Source organism: Lampetra fluviatilis, chromosome 53 (assembly GCF_964198595.1).
Source record: "Lampetra fluviatilis chromosome 53, kcLamFluv1.1, whole genome shotgun sequence".
NCBI classification, from domain to species: domain Eukaryota; kingdom Metazoa; phylum Chordata; class Hyperoartia; order Petromyzontiformes; family Petromyzontidae; genus Lampetra; species Lampetra fluviatilis.
The window spans coordinates 8,365,706-8,382,434 of NC_136327.1; the positions used below are offsets into that span (position 1 = coordinate 8,365,706).

The 16,729-nt window shown below is 51.0% G+C and overlaps 1 protein-coding gene across 1 annotated transcript in view; it reads right to left on the reverse strand.

Annotated features, from left to right (window-relative positions):
• The window catches only part of KCNN3 (potassium calcium-activated channel subfamily N member 3), a 124,494-nt gene that overhangs the window by 37,159 nt on the left and 70,606 nt on the right, over window positions 1-16,729 (reverse strand). Inside the window, exon 4 of the mRNA XM_078879346.1 lies at window positions 6,367-6,508. Coding sequence (XP_078735472.1) covers window positions 6,367-6,508 — 142 coding nt within the window. The remainder of the gene's footprint in view (window positions 1-6,366; window positions 6,509-16,729) is intronic.

Here is a 16,729-nt window from a genome sequence, read left to right on the forward strand (position 1 = left end):
CACACACTCACATAGCGCGCACACACACACATAGCGCGCACACACACACACATAGCGCACACACACACACACATAGCGCACACACACACACACAAAGCGCACACGCGGACACACACATAGCGCGCACACACACATAGCGCACACACACACACACGCACATAGCGCACACACACACATAGCGCACACACACTCACATAGCGCGCACACTCGCATAGCGCACACGCGGACACACACACACAGCGCACACACACACACACACATAGCGCACACACACACACTCACATAGCGCACACGCGGACACACTCACACATAGCGCACACACATAGCGCACACACTCACATAGCGCACACGCGGACACACACACATAGCGCACACACACACACTCACATAGCACGCACACTTGCATAGCGCACACGCGGACACACACACATAGCGCGCACACACACACACACATAGCGCACACACACACATAGCACACACACACACACATAGCGCACACACACACACATAGCGCACACACACACACATAGCGCACACGCGGACACACACACATAGCGCGCATACACACACATAGCGCACACACACACACACATAGCGCACACGCGGACACACACACATAGCGCGCACACTCGCATAGCACACACGCGGACACACACACATAGCGCACACACACACTCACATAGCGCGCACACACACTCACATAGCGCGCACGGACACACACACATAGCACACACGCGGACACACACACATAGCGCACACACACACACATAGCGCACACGCGGACACACACACATAGCGCACACTCACATAGCGCACACGCGGACACACACACATAGCGCACACACACACTCACATAGCGCGCACACTCACATAGCGCGCACACACTCGACTAAAGTTGCTCACGCACACAAAAACATTGCACAACACCTATAGACAATGGGCACACACACACCTGTGAACACTGGTGCACATGCCCATGCAGACAGAGGCACGCACACGCATGTGCACACACACGCACACATGAATACACATGAATACACACAAACGCACGCACTAGAACACACATGGACACACTAACACATGCACACACTAAAAACACAGATACACGCACACACACAACAACCGCCATTCGCCACTAAGTGGCGGTGACGTCACCATGGCGCTTGTGCCAGGCTAGGTGCACGTTGAGGCCACGTGAAGTGTCGAAAGCCCGCTGGCAGGAGGTCACGGGACAGACCCAAGTCCCATTGGTCGACTGACTGAGACGACTGGCCGATGCACCACCTGTGCCCTCTACTGTGCCAACTCGTTGTGTTTTAGCCACCCGGCGCTCCGCTCGTTGTTGTGAGCGTCGCTCCTCCGCCCTCCTTTGTTGTTGGAGGGCGACTGCCTCCAACTGCCCAATAGCGTCCTTCACGAGCCTCCTCCACAGAGGCCGATCTTGACACCGTTGGAACCAGTCATCGGCAAGTCCACTCAGCTCCACGTCCTCCTGTACCACATCACTCCATCTCCTCTCTAGCCCGTGCCATGCCCATTTAGCCCCCGCTATTCTGTCGAACAAAAGCTGTTTAAATTTCAACTTAAAGCTTTCGTGACTACAGGAATTAATATTATTTGGGTCTTTCAGTAAAGTCACGTAGATAGGTTCAAAGAAAATAACAAAAAAAACTACGACGTTTCGTCATCCGCTGCGATCGAAACGTCGTAGTTTTTTGTTATTTTCTTTGAACCTATCTACGTGACTTTACCGAAAGACCCAAAGAATATAAAAAAGCTGTTTATGCATGCGGTGGCTGGGCATGCGGGCTACTTGACCCAGCCAATGCAGCCTTGCCTGCCAGAAGAGCTCACCGATGGGATTTTGTCTTGATGTTTCAAGGATTTGGCCGCTCCTCAAACAATCCAGCCTGGCTAAACCCAGACTGGATCACAGGCAGGCCAGCCTAAATGTTTCTAACCAGTGAAGATGTTCCATTAAGAGGGTCTCTATGTTTCGCAAGCATAGAGAAGGTAGGGCATGACCATAGTCAAAAAGACCAGGTAGCTTCCACACAGCGTTACGTAGCCGATTAAAAGATAATGCCACTCGACTGATTCGGAGTGAGACCTCTGCTGTTAAACCGGAGCCGGTCATCGGCACACTGCATAGGTATGGAAAACTCTCCACTCTCTCCACAACTGCCCCATCACCAATTGGGAGTTGTGGGGGTAGATTGTCTGATGGCACAAAATACCCAGGCAGGTGCTTCATTTTGATGGGGCTGATGGTAAGGCCCCACCTCTTAGTGGCATGCTCCAGATTCAGCAGTAGCGCTTCCAACTTCTCCTCTGAGTGAACAGCAATCACCAGATCATCATCATCATCCATGATGTTGTGTGGATGCCCCCGATGCCGAAACAGCGTGTTGGTAATTACACGCCCATGGGCTGCACAAAAGTCGAGCAGCCTCCTACCGCTGTTAATGAGCTGATCTGGGCCATACCTTCTGATCACTCCAGACCAGGTGGCACCATCATGACGCAATTGAGCATTAAAGTCACCCAACAGAATAACTCTATCCTGAGGGGCCACTTTAGCTAGCACCTGTGACAGGTCATAGAAGGCATCTGACTCATTGACCTTGCCTGCATTCCTCCACTGATGTTCATTTTCGGTGGGGGCATAAGTAACCACGACCACCACTCCTCGCCTCTGGTTGATGGGAAGGCAAGACCACAGTAGCCTGGGGCTTACAGGTTCCCACACTTCACCACCACGCTACTGCGCCCCCTTCATTCTTTTGTTCCCACTCCCTGTTGGTTGTAAGTATCCTGCCCCGAGTCGAGGACTATCCACCCCTCATGGTGGCAGGAGCCAGAGCAGGTCCTCTTGGCCTCCTGAATACTGCAGAGATCCAGGCGGTACCGGTCCAGTTCCCGACAGAGGAGTGGCAGCCTCTCCTCCACAGTGAGCGTTCGAACATTCCACGTGGCCACCCACAATGGCTGTTTGCTGTTTCTGGAGGAACCCGAGGATAAGGATTCAGCCTCCTGGCTCCACCAAATGGGGTTTAGCCAGGAGACGTCATAGATGCCTGTCCCCGCGGGGCCTCCAGCACAAGCTGTGTTCTATATTTTCACGTGGTTTCGTGGTAAATAATTGATGGTGCCCCCCCGTTTGGCCGCTGTGGTGGCTACAAGTGCCATGAAAGGGTATAGCCAATTTTGGAATTGGCCTTCCCCCAAATGGCATTTCTCACATCCACCACAGCGTTGCCGTCCCGCAACAGCAAGGAAGCAGACACAGATGCACTCAGATGCACGCTTACACGAACACATGCACACACTAATGAGTTCATAACACATGCACACACACACACGTGCACACGAACACATGCACACACTAATGAGTTCATAACACATGCACACACACACATGTACACACCAACACACACACGCACACACTAACACACACACGCATGGACACACTAGCACAGAGGCACACAGCACTAACACACTAACAGATTCACAACACATGCACACACACAACTACTAACGTCGAGCACACACTAACATGCACACACGCACATGCACACACATGCGCACACACACACGTGCACACACTAACACAGACGCACACAACACTAACACACCGAGTTCACGACACATGAACACACACATGCACACACTAACAAACACACACACACACGTGCACACACTAACACAGACGCACACAACACTAACACACCGAGTTCACGACACATGAACACACACATGCACACACTAACAAACACACACACACACGTGCACACACTAACACAGACGCGCACATACTAACACGGACACACACAACACTAACACACCGAGTTCACGACACAAGAACACACACATGCACACACTAACAAACACACACGTGCACACACGTGCACACACTAACACAGAAGCGCACAACACTAACACACTAACGAGTTCACGACACATGCACAGAGGTGTTTCAAACAGCACAGACAGGCATTAACGGGCACATTTTAAAATGAAAAATAAAAACGCGCGCAAATACGGCACGTCGCAACGCACAACCCGCACTGCGCGTTTCAATGCGTTCCTCTCCGACACAATTTCGCCACCTTCTTGGTTCTTTCGGTAAAGTCACGTAGAAGGGAAATTATCAAATAATACAAATAAAACATAATAAAGTAATTCTCACGACGTTTCGGCCACAACGCAAGCAGCCGTTCTCAGGTGAAGAACAGGAACAGGTCTGTCGGAAAGACAGCGTCTGAATGGCGCGTCTCATTCAGACGCTGTCTTTCCGACAGACCTGTTCTTCACCTGAGGACGGCTGCTTGCGTTGTGGCCGAAACGTCGTGAGAATTATTTTATTATGTTTTATTTGTATTATTTTATTATTTCCCTTCTACGTGACTTCACCGAAAGAACCAAGAAGATGAATCCCTGCAGTCACGAAGGAAGCTTTACATCGAAATTTAACTTCGCCACCGATGAAGCGCGCAGCGCGTCTGTGGCCTGTGGTAGTTCTTGTTGTTGTGATGTCGCGTGCACCGCGTGCACCGCGTGCGCGCGCTGTGTTCGTGTTCCCAATGCCTCCCTTCCCTGCACGCCCCCCCCCCTCCCCATTATAGCCGTCGTCATTAACGCCCAGAGGTCAAAGCCCGTTCACGTGCGACGCGAGAAAGACAAAAACAAGCCTTGCAGGCCGCACACGGTAAACCCAGAGAGAGACCCCGTGGACAGAGATGACGACAAATGAAACTTCGCGTCGCAGAGAATGCAACGCCAAGTTATTCACGGGGGGGGGGGGGGTAAACTAAAAGCGGCTGACGCAATGTAAAGGGACGATAAGAATGACGCATTAAAACACGACGTAACATTATAATGAACTTAGAGTATTATTTTTATAAAATCGCATAATAAGCACACGACCAGAGCATCCTAATTAAGAGCCAACTGAACAGGAATCGGCGAGAAGTTGTTTTGTCGTCTTACATCGCACGAACAAAACAAAGCGTCGCTAAACCTGCGGCCACCCGACACGGCCAAGTCGCGAGGAGGGTTGTCACGTCAAGCAAAACGTCGCAATTCTTTACTAGTGCAGCACACCGGTGTGCTGCAGAGTAGACCCGCAGCATTTACAAATCACATTTTACTCTCAAACACACCGGTGTGTCGTCATCGTCGTCATCGTCGTCGTCGTCATCATGAGGAAAAACGCACAACGGCCATGTACTCTAAACGGGTGATGTTGATTCTAAACGTGGAGGGGAAAATAAGTGGAGGACCCTGAAGATTAAAAACTCACGCGACCACGGGGGGAGAGAGAGAGAGAGAGTGGACATGCAACCTCCAAATATACAGCAGGCGCCAAGTTCGGGATCGAACCCGCGACCTCCTGTATACGTAACATCTTGCCACACGCCCTCTGATTCGCTCGCAGTGGGACATGTAAGATCCCGCGACGTCATTCGCAAGAGCGGTGCCACAGTCGTGACGGCGTCATGCTCAGAATTTAGCCAAATTCGAAAATTAACTCAAGGAGGATCGCGCATAGACCCACACACAGACCCACACACAGACACACACACAGACACAGGCACAGACCCACACACAGACCCACACACAGACCCACACACAGACACACACACAGACACACACACAGACACACACACAGACCCAAACACAGACCCACACACGGAACCACACACAAACACAATGACAAAATCCCCCGTATAGCCTTAACAGACTGTTGGGGTAAGTGCTGTTAGCGAGCACCTATGAAGGCCGGCACGGTACACTCCTTAGTGGCGATGTTTACGCACCGTGCACACACACAGACACAGGCACACATGCAGACACACACAGACACACACACACAGACACACGCACACACACAGACACACGCACACACAGTAACAACCATCGCCCTCCTACTGGCAGCGGATTAATGCCCAAGAAGGTCACTCTTGCAAATGAGACTCATCCGCGGTCCCTTGAGTTCCCACCCCGCTTAAGCTAAACAAACTTAAACAGTCTGTTACAAGGCGATACGGAAGAATCCTTGTCTCTCTGTGATTGTGCCCGTGTGTGTGTGTTTGTGTGCGGGGAGCGGTGCTACGAACCCGGCGACTCGCGTTCGATGCCGGCTCACGGCCAACAACACCGGTGACCATTATCTGAACCGGTCCTGGACCTCCCCTAGGTCGACTCAGCCTCAAACGAGTACCCGATGCGGTGTGTAAACACCGGGCGTGGCGCTGGCCACCCACCCCCTCGTGTGCCGTGCCGACCTTCATCGGTGCTCGCTAACAGCACTTGCCCCAACAGGTCCGCAAGGCTACATGGGGGATCTTTGTCTTTGGAGCTCACCATGATGCCGGTGAGGAGGCAGACCCCGCGGCCGCAGTACGTGTGCGGGACCATGTCACCGTAGCCCACGGAGAGGAACGTGATGGAGATGAGCCACATGGCTCCCAGGAAGTTGCTGGTGATGTCCTTGGTGTCGTGATACCTGCAGGCGCGACCCACCGGACACAACAACAACAACAACAATTGTAATTTTGTCGATACAAATGAGATCATTATTACGATTGTTGTTCGACCATTCATTTGTCACGGGGGCCGTCCATAAATGACGTCACGCGATTTTGGACGATTTTTGACCCCCCCCCTCCCCGCCAAATATGACGTCACAAAGCTCTGCCCCCCCCCCCCCCCAAAAAAAAACACATGCTTCAAATCGCTTTAAACTATTGTCATCGGAGTGCGTATTTAATGTGGCGCTGCACTCTGATATTGTAGGAGAAACCATTTATCAAAAAGTATATTTAATTAAGTAGAACGTGTTTTCTATATTTATTTAAAGTTGCGCATTTTTATGTGACATCACATTTCTCAAACCCCCCCTTCGTCACACATCGTCACAAATGTCTGACCCCCCCCCCCCCCCAAGTGCGTGACGTCATTGATGGACGGCCCCACGTGTTTTTTTAAAGCCAGCTGCCTAGGATTGCGCAAAACCCTGCCCACTTTTCACCCAGTCTCTATGTATCTCTACGAGTCTCTGTGAGGGCGCCACGGGGGCTGGGAGATGTTAACTACATCGCCTGGTATGCAGGCGGTCGTGGCTTCGATCCCGAACCTGACACCATGGCGAGAAGTTAACATCGTCATCGTCGTCATCATCGTCACCATCATCACGTCCAGCAGAAGGATGATGACGAGAGTGATCCTCATCGCCACCACCACCACCACCACGACCATCATCACTAACATCAACGTAACAGCCTCGTTAGTCACGGTTCGTCGTTGACATCTGGGTTAGTCTGTGCAGTGATCTGGCCAAGCTTGTGTCGTAAAACCCTCCTCCACCCGACGCAGCCAAATCAATTACATTGTCACGTGGTGCGCGAGCGCCTATCGGTGCGCCGATTAATCATGATTCGTCCCGCTCACCCGGTGAGGTGGGCACCGCAGCGGCCAGAAATGTTCACGACCTCGCCTGGTATACAGGAGGTCGTGGGTTTGATCCCGACTCTGACGATGCCTGCTGTATATTTTGAGTTTGCGTGTCTCTCTCCCTGTGGTAGATTTTCCTCCGGGTCCCCCAGTTTTTACCTCCACATTTATAATCAACGTCCCGCGTTTAGAGTATTCGGCCGCTATAGATGCTCACGTGATGATGATAAGCCACTTCGTTGAGCTATCATTTGTGATGTCCAGGTCACTTCCGAAAGAGAGACACACAGCTCAGTGGGGCCTTACCTGGTAAAATAAATACAAAGTTACTCTTTGTTTTTTTCGGTAAAGTCACGTAGGTAAAAAATAAAATACATAAAAAATGAAAACAACTAATTTTTCTGGAGCGGTCACACCTGATGACGGATGCTTGTGTTGCTTCCGAAACGTCGTGATTTAATTTAGTTGTTTAATAATTTTAATTTATTTTACTTTTTTACCTACGTGACTTTACCGAAAAAAGCAAAGAGTATGGATCCCTGCAATCACGAAAACTTCAAATCTAAAAAAACGTTAAATTGTTTAGTTTGGAATGACATCCAGGGGACATCGCGTCGACATCACGAGCCGCGATGTTTGTTCCAGGCAGCTCCATCAGATTGTAACCACGAGGGTCAGACGCCCGGGTCACAGCAACAACAAAAACACGAATAATAATGCAATTATATATATTGATGTAGTCACATACATATGAAGTATTGGAATGACGGCAGGAAACCACTTGACGGGTAGCACACTTTTTATTAAACCTTGACTTGTCACGATACAACGTGTGGTCACTATTCCTCTGACTACACACACTTCACTTGACACGTGCAGTTACTATGCCTCTGACTACACACACTTCACTTGACACGTGTAGTTACTATGCCTCTGACTACACACACTTCACTTGACACGTGTGGTCACTATGCCTCTGACTACACACACTTCACTTGACACGTGTAGTTACTATGCCTCTGACTACACACACTTCACTTGACACGTGTGGTCACTATGCCTCTGACTACACACACTTCACTTGACACGTGTGGTCACTATTCCTCTGACTACACACACTTCACTTGACACGTGTGGTCACTATTCCTCTGACTACACACACTTCACTTGACACGTGCAGTTACTATGCCTCTGACTACACACACTTCACTTGACACGTGTAGTTACTATGCCTCTGACTACACACACTTCACTTGACACGTGTGGTCACTATGCCTCTGACTACACACACTTCACTTGACACGTGTGGTCACTATTCCTCTGACTACACACACTTCACTTGACACGTGTGGTCACTATTCCTCTGACTACACACACTTCACTTGACACGTGCAGTTACTATGGCTCACACTGCACTCCGCCCCGTAACGTCCGTGGAACCTACAGGCCCACCCCAGCTTGGGCATGGGCCACAACCTCCGAGTCCCAAGGGCCGGCCCTCTCACGGACGCTCGGCCCCGGGTCCCAGGGTTCCGCCTCTGGGTCACACAGAGCCCCGGCCCCTACAGGACAGCGGGACTAGGTACCGCAGGGCCCTATCTCTTCCTCCTCCGTCTTCAGTCTTCGCTGGTCACTCGCTCCCCGTGCGCCTGTGCGCACCACCTTATATAGTCCCCGCTCACGGGAGACGGAGCGTATGCGGACCTCGACGTGAGCATCCCCCTTAGTTGACCAATCCCCGCGCGCTTGCCCCAGGATCCCATCGCTGTCAGCGCGCGTCACTGATACCCAGCCAATCACTGCCTCATAACCCCCGACCCCGCGCTGACCCCTGATCCTTCACCGTCAGCGCGCGTCACCAACACACACAGCCAATCACTACGCGCTGGCACACGATCCCTACCCCAGCGCGTATCACCACTACACATGTACACATTTATATCTAGACTTTTGCCGCTCCAAGGACGGGTGTCTCGCAGTAAATCTGAAACTTGCAAGCGAAGAGCAGAGCGCGACGTGGTATTCACTGCATCAATGCGTGTGCAATTTGTAAGGGCGCGGTGACACAGAGCTATTTCATTTAAAGGTTATAATCCCTTGTTCATCATGACGTCCTTTTTACTTTGATGTCTCAGTAGCGTGACGGAGACCGCGTGACGTGAATGTTCTGCCTTTGCAGTGAGGGTTGTGAGTTGACGCCGAGGAGGGGGGAGGAGGCGCCTCGCCCCCCCCCCCCCCATGTGGAGTGACGTCACCCGCTAATTATTATGAAAGGAGGGGGGGTGTCCATTTGGAGGACGTCACCTGCTCATGATCATTAATGAGGGGGGGCTGTTCGATGTGGAGTGACGTCACCTGCTCATGAATATTAATTAGGGGGGCTGGTCGATGTGGAGTGACGTCACGAGTGTGAAGGACAGACATTCCTGGGTGATTATAGTAGGCATACCGTCGTAGACATGTGCGTGTCTAAGCAATGGTACGATTGTAAATGTCGTACGACTCGTGGTGAAAGTTATTCATCCCTGCAGCCCATGTTCACTGCCAAAAACAAAGACCCATATAGCCTTAACAGACTGTTGGGGCAAGTGCTGTTAGCGAGTAGCACCTATGAAGGTCGGCATTGTGGCACACGAGGGGGTGGGCCAGCCAGCACCAGTATGTAGGGTGCCTACCAAACACATTTCTTATTTGGGGGGGGGGGGGGGTGTTGAAATCATTTTAGGGGGTGGTCGACAATTTTTGGAACCCTGTCGGGTCAACTTTCTACCCCCACATCTGGGCCGAGGGGGGGGGGGTCCACTTTCCATAACTTTTCGATAATGGCCTTCTGATAGGCTCGTATCATTTAGTTGATGGACAAACGGAACGCCGGGCTTTCAAAGTGATACAAATAAGGTAGATTTTTTGACTTGCAAGGCGGTTTAGTGATGACCCCGAGTCTACAAACAGCACATTCAGCATAGCTGAGAAACCGGTTGGATGTCGCGTGGTTGAAACCCATGAACTACACTCAAATGTAGTTTAGTTTAAATAATTTAGTTTGAACACAGGATCCCAGTGGTAGTACTACTGGTTCAGTGCTCAGACAGTCTAAACTGAACTTTGTTTTTATTTTACCAGATAAGGCTATCCTACGTAGCGCTTTTTCATATAGTAGCGACCTGGCTACCACAAATGATAGCTCTACGAAGTGGCTTATCGTGTGGACGTTTTTCGCAGCAGCCAAATAATCTAAACGCGTGATGTTGTTTCAAAATGTGGAGGGGGAAACACGAGGACCCGGAGAAAAATCCACGCGACCTCGGGGAGAGACACGCAGACTCCGTCAGGGTCGGGATCGAACCCACGACCTCCTTTATACCAGGCGAGGTAGTTAACGTCTCCTAGCCACCGTGATGATGATGAGAGAGAAAGAGAGACGCAAACTCCAAATATACAACAGGCGTCAGGGTCGTGATCGAACCCACGACCTCCTTTATACCAGGCGAGGTAGTTAACATCTCCTAGCCACCGTGGCACCCCAATGTAGCAACACTCTCCTGAAAAGGAGGCTTGAGATTTAGTGATGGTGCCTTGGTTATATTCGTGTTGCTGTTGCTGTTATTACAGTACAGTATTATTCATAACAGCACGTACAGGCGTCAGGGTCGAACCCACGACCTCATGCACACCAGGCGAGGCATTGTGATCCTCTTGAGAGAGAGAAAGAGAGAATAACAATCTCGGTAATTTGCGTTGTGTATCCAGCAAAGGCACGAGGAGTCGAAGGGTTATTGTTCAGGAGGGTCCTGCCGCGTTGGGGCTTCCACTGCAAGATGCTTGATCCCCGAATCGAACCGGCAGCGACCTCTGGCACTTCACGGCCGGTGCGACCGCCTACCGCGACACAACCACAACAACCACCACAACCACAACCACCACAACCACCACGGCAGTGGCAGCAACACGACCAGCACAACCACCACCACGACACACAGCCACGGCTCCATGCTCACGTGGACCCTGGCCAGCCAGACTCGCTCGTCCGTGCATTCCGCTACATTCGTTTTAATCAACGAGATTGGGACCGCAGTTTTTTGTTGTTGTGGAATTGAAACATTTTTTGGGGGGGGCGGGGGGGGCCTCCCCACCTTCACTGCCCAACGCCCCTCCCCCCCCACCTCCCCCCCACCTCCCCCTCCTTCCCTCCCCCCACCTTCGTCTAAAAATAAAGCGAAGGAGCGAGAGCTCGGGTACATATCCATCGCTCGTGCTCTAATCGAGTTTATTGGGAGGCGGAGTGGAAGGCGGAGGGGGGTGGAGGGGCGGAGGGGATGGAGGAGAGGGGGGGATGGAGGGGCGGGGGGGATGGAGGGGAGGGGGGGGATGGAGGGGCGGGGGGGGCCACTGCAGCAACCCAACTCAGCACCGAGAACCAAAGACTCCCCCCCCCCTCTCGCTGCTGCCCACCCGCTGCCCATCCCCCGTGTGGCAAGGGGCCGAGGACTGGTGGGGCAGGGGACACGTGCCCGGTGTTTGCGAGCGCCTCTTCAAGGGCGAGACCCACGAAGCAGTAACGGGGCTCTCTCGTCTTGCGGGAATACTCCAGAGGTCGCGGTCTGTTCGTGTGACAGAAACCGCGCACACTCGCAAACACTCATACTCACTCACACTCACTCACCCACACACTCACTCACACTCACTCACTCACACTCACTCACACTCACTCACACTCATACACACTACACACACTCACTCACACTCACTCACACACACTCACACTCACTCACACTCACTCACTCACCCACACACTCACTCACACTCATACACACTAACACTCACACTCACTCACTCACCCACACACTCACTCACACTCACTCACACTCACTCACTCACCCACACACTCACTCACTCACACTCACTCACACTCGCAAACACTCATACTCACTCACACTCACTCACCCACACACTCACTCACACTCACTCACTCACCCACACACTCACTCACACACGCAAACACTCATACTCACTACACACACTCACACTCACTCACACTCACTCACAATCACTCACTCACACTCACTCACTCACCCACACACTCACTCACACTCACACTCGCAAACACTCACTCACACACGCAAACACTCACTTACACACGCAAACACTCATACTCACTCACACTCACTCACTCACCCACACACTCACTCACACTCACTCACACTCACTCACCCACACACTCACTCACACTCACTCACACTCGCAAACACTCATACACACTACACACACTCATACTCACTCACACTCACTCACTCACCCACACACTCACTCACTCACTCACACTCACACTCGCAAACACTCACTCACACACGCAAACACTCATACTCACTCACACTCACTCACTCACCCACACACTCACTCACACTCACTCACACTCACTCACCCACACACTCACTCACACTCACTCACACTCGCAAACACTCATACACACTACACACACTCATACTCACTCACACTCACTCACTCACCCACACACTCACTCACTCACTCACACTCGCAAACACTCACTCACACACGCAAACACTCACTCACACACGCAAACACTCATACTCACTCACACTCACTCACTCACCCACACACTCACTCACACTCACTCACACTCACTCACCCACACACTCACTCACACTCACTCACACTCGCAAACACTCATACTCACTCACACTCGCAAACACTCATACACACACGCAAACACTCACTCACACACGCAAACACTCACTCACACACACTCACTACACACTCACACTCACTACACACTCACACTCACTCACACACTCGCAAACACTCACACTCACTCACACTCACTCACACTGACTCACTCACTCACACTCACCCACACTCACCCACACTCACAAAACAAAGACAAAGATCCCCCATATAGCCTTAACAGACTGTAGGGGCAAGTGCTGTTAGTGAGCACCTATGAAGGCCGGAACGGTACACGAGGGGGTGGGTGGCCAGCACCACGCCCGACCGCCTTTGTCTCCCTTGCGGCGATGTTTACACACCGCACGAGGTACTCATTTGAGGCTGAGTCGACCTAGGGGAGGCCCAGGACCGGTTCAGATAATCATCACTGGTGTTGGCCGTGACCGGGAATCAAACCCGGATCGCCAGGTTCATAGCGCAGCGCGCTAACCGCTACACTACCGCTCCCCACACACACTCACTCACACTCACCTCACACTCACTCACACTCGCAAACACTCACTCACACTCCCAAACACTCGCAAACACTCCCAAACACTCGCTCACACTCACTCACTCACTCACCCACACTCACCCACACTCACCCACACTCGCAAACACTCACTCACACTCACTCACCCACACTCACCCACACTCACCCAAACTCGCAAACACTCACTCACACTCACTCACACTCGCAAACACTCACTCACACTCACACACTCACACTCACTCACACACACTCACTCACACTCATTAACACTCGCAAACACTCACACACACACGCACACACTCACTCACACTCGCAAACACCCACACTCACACACTCGCACACACTCACGCACACTCACACTCGCAAACACTCACTCACACTCGCACTCACACTCGCACTCACACTCGCAAACACCCACACACACTCACACGCACTCACACTCGCAAACACTCACACTCGCACACACTCACACTCGCACACACTCATACACACTCATACGCAAAGATCCCCCGTGTAGCCTGTAACAGACTGTTGGGGCAAGTGCTGTGAGTGAGCAGCACCTATGAAGGCCGGAACGGCACACTAGGGGATGGGTGGCCAGCACCACGCCCGACCGCCTTTGTCTCCCTAGTGACGATGTTTACACACCGCACCAGGTACAAATTTTGAGGCTGAGTCGACCTAGGCGAGGCCCAGGACCGGTTCCGAAAATCGTCACTGATGTTTGTGGCCGTGAGCGGGAATCGAACTCGGGTCGCCAGGTTCGTAGCGCAGCGTAGCGCTAACCGCTGCACCACCGCTCCCCACTACCAATCCCCGCCATTCGCCACTAAAGGACGGTGACGTCACCACGGCGTCTGTGCCAGGCCAGGTGCACTTTGAGGCCACCACGTGAGGTGTCGAAGGCTCGCTGTTGGCAGGAGGAGGTCTCGGGACAGACCCAGCAGGTGCCATGGGTTGGCTGACTGAGATGAGTGGTAGATGCACCACCAGCTGTACCCCCCTACTGTGGCAGGCTAGGTGCAGGAGGTCTCGGGACAGACCCAGCTGGTGCCATGGGTTGGCTGACTGAGATGACCGGCAGATGCACCACAAGCTGTACCCCCTACTGTGCCAGGCTAGGTGCAGGTGGTCTCGGGACAGACCCAGCAGGTGCCATGGGTTGGCTGACTGAGATGACCACTGGTAGATGCACTACCAGTTGCACTCCCTACTGTGCCAGGCTAGGTGCAGGAGGTCTCGGGACAGACCCAGCAGGTGCCGTGGGTTGGCTGACTGACATGACCACTGGTAGATGCACCACCAGCTGCACCCCCTACTGTGCCAGGCTAGGTGCAGGAGGTCTCTGGACAGACCCAGCAGGTGCCATGGGTTGGCTGACTGAAATGACTGGTAGATGCACCATCAGCTGTACCTCCTACTGTGCCAACTTGCTGAAATTTTAGCTGCCCGGCGCTTCGAACTAAACACGAACAGCCGTTCTAAAATAAACGAGTGTGTCAGTCTAGATTATCATTTCAAAAGTGCATCGCGTCGCAATCGCTTCAGCATATCGCATGGAGGGAGAGCGCGTTCCAGACGGCCATCAGAAACCAGAGGCAGATCTCGAACCGAGCCCGAGGGGGGAGTTGTGGGATGGCGATTTTATTTTAAAATAGGACCCTGCAGTAGTAGTGTTGTGTATAGTGTAGTGTATAGTAGTGTAGTGTATAGTGTAGTGTATAGTGTAGTGTATAGTGTAGTGTGTAGTAGTGTAGTGTGTAGTGCAGTGTATAGTAGTGTAGTGTATAGTAGTGTAGTGTATAATGTAGTGTGTAGTAGTGTAGTGTATAGTAGTGTAGTGTATAGTAGTGTAGTGTATAGTAGTGTAGAGTGTAGTGTATAGTGTAGTGTATAGTAGTGGTGTATAGTGTAGTGTATAGTAGTGTATAGTAGTGTAGTGTATAGTAGTGTATAGTAGTGGTGTATAGTGTAGTGTATAGTAGTGGTTAGTGTATAGTAGTGGTTAGTGTATAGTAGTGTAGTGTATAGTAGTGTATAGTGTAGTGCATAGTAGTGTATAGTAATGTAGTGTATAGTGTAGTGTATAGTAGTGTAGTGTATAGTAGTGTAGTGTATAGTAGTGTAGTGTATAGTAGTGTAGTGTATAGTAGTGTAGTGTATAGTAGTGTAGTGTATAGTAGTGTAGTGTATAGTAGTGTAGTGTATAGTGTAGTGTATAGTAGTGTAGTGTATAATAGTGTAGTGTATAGTAGTGTAGTGTGTAGTGTATAGTGTAGTGTATAGTAGTGTAGTGTATAGTAGTGTAGTGTATAGTAGTGTAGTGTATAGTAGTGTAGTGTATAGTAGTGTAGTGTATAGTGTAGTGTATAGTAGTGTAGTGTATAGTAGTGTAGTGTATAATAGTGTAGTGTATAGTAGTGTAGTGTATAGTGTAGTGTATAGTAGTGTAGTGTATAATAGTGTAGTGTATAGTAGTGTAGTGTATAGTAGTGTATAGTGTAGTGTATAGTAGTGTAGTGTATAGTAGTGTAGTGTATAGTAGTGTAGTGTATAGTAGTGTAGTGTATAGTGTAGTGTATAGTAGTGTAGTGTATAATAGTGTAGTGTATAATAGTGTAGTGTATAGTAGTGTAGTGTATAATCGTGTAGTGTATAGTAGTGTAGTGTATAGTGTAGTGTATAGTAGTGTAGTGTATAATAGTGTAGTGTATAGTAGTGTAGTGTATAGTAGTGTATAGTGTAGTGTATAGTAGTGTAGTGTATAGTAGTGTAGTGTATAGTAGTGTAGTGTATAGTAGTGTATAGTGTAGTGTATAGTGTTCTGTATAGTAGTGTATAGTAGTGTAGTGTATAGTAGTGTAGTGTATAGTAGTATGCGACATCGTGGGATGTCAATGTGCAGTACCGGCCCTAGAGGGGCCCGGTGAGCGCTGAGTGACAGCGCTGATTGATGGCACCACACTTGGCGTGCAGTGCCAGCCCCTACAGGACAGGGTGTGTGGGTGCGGCCATAGAAACGAGGTTACTAAAGGCCATGGCACCCTGGTTGACTCG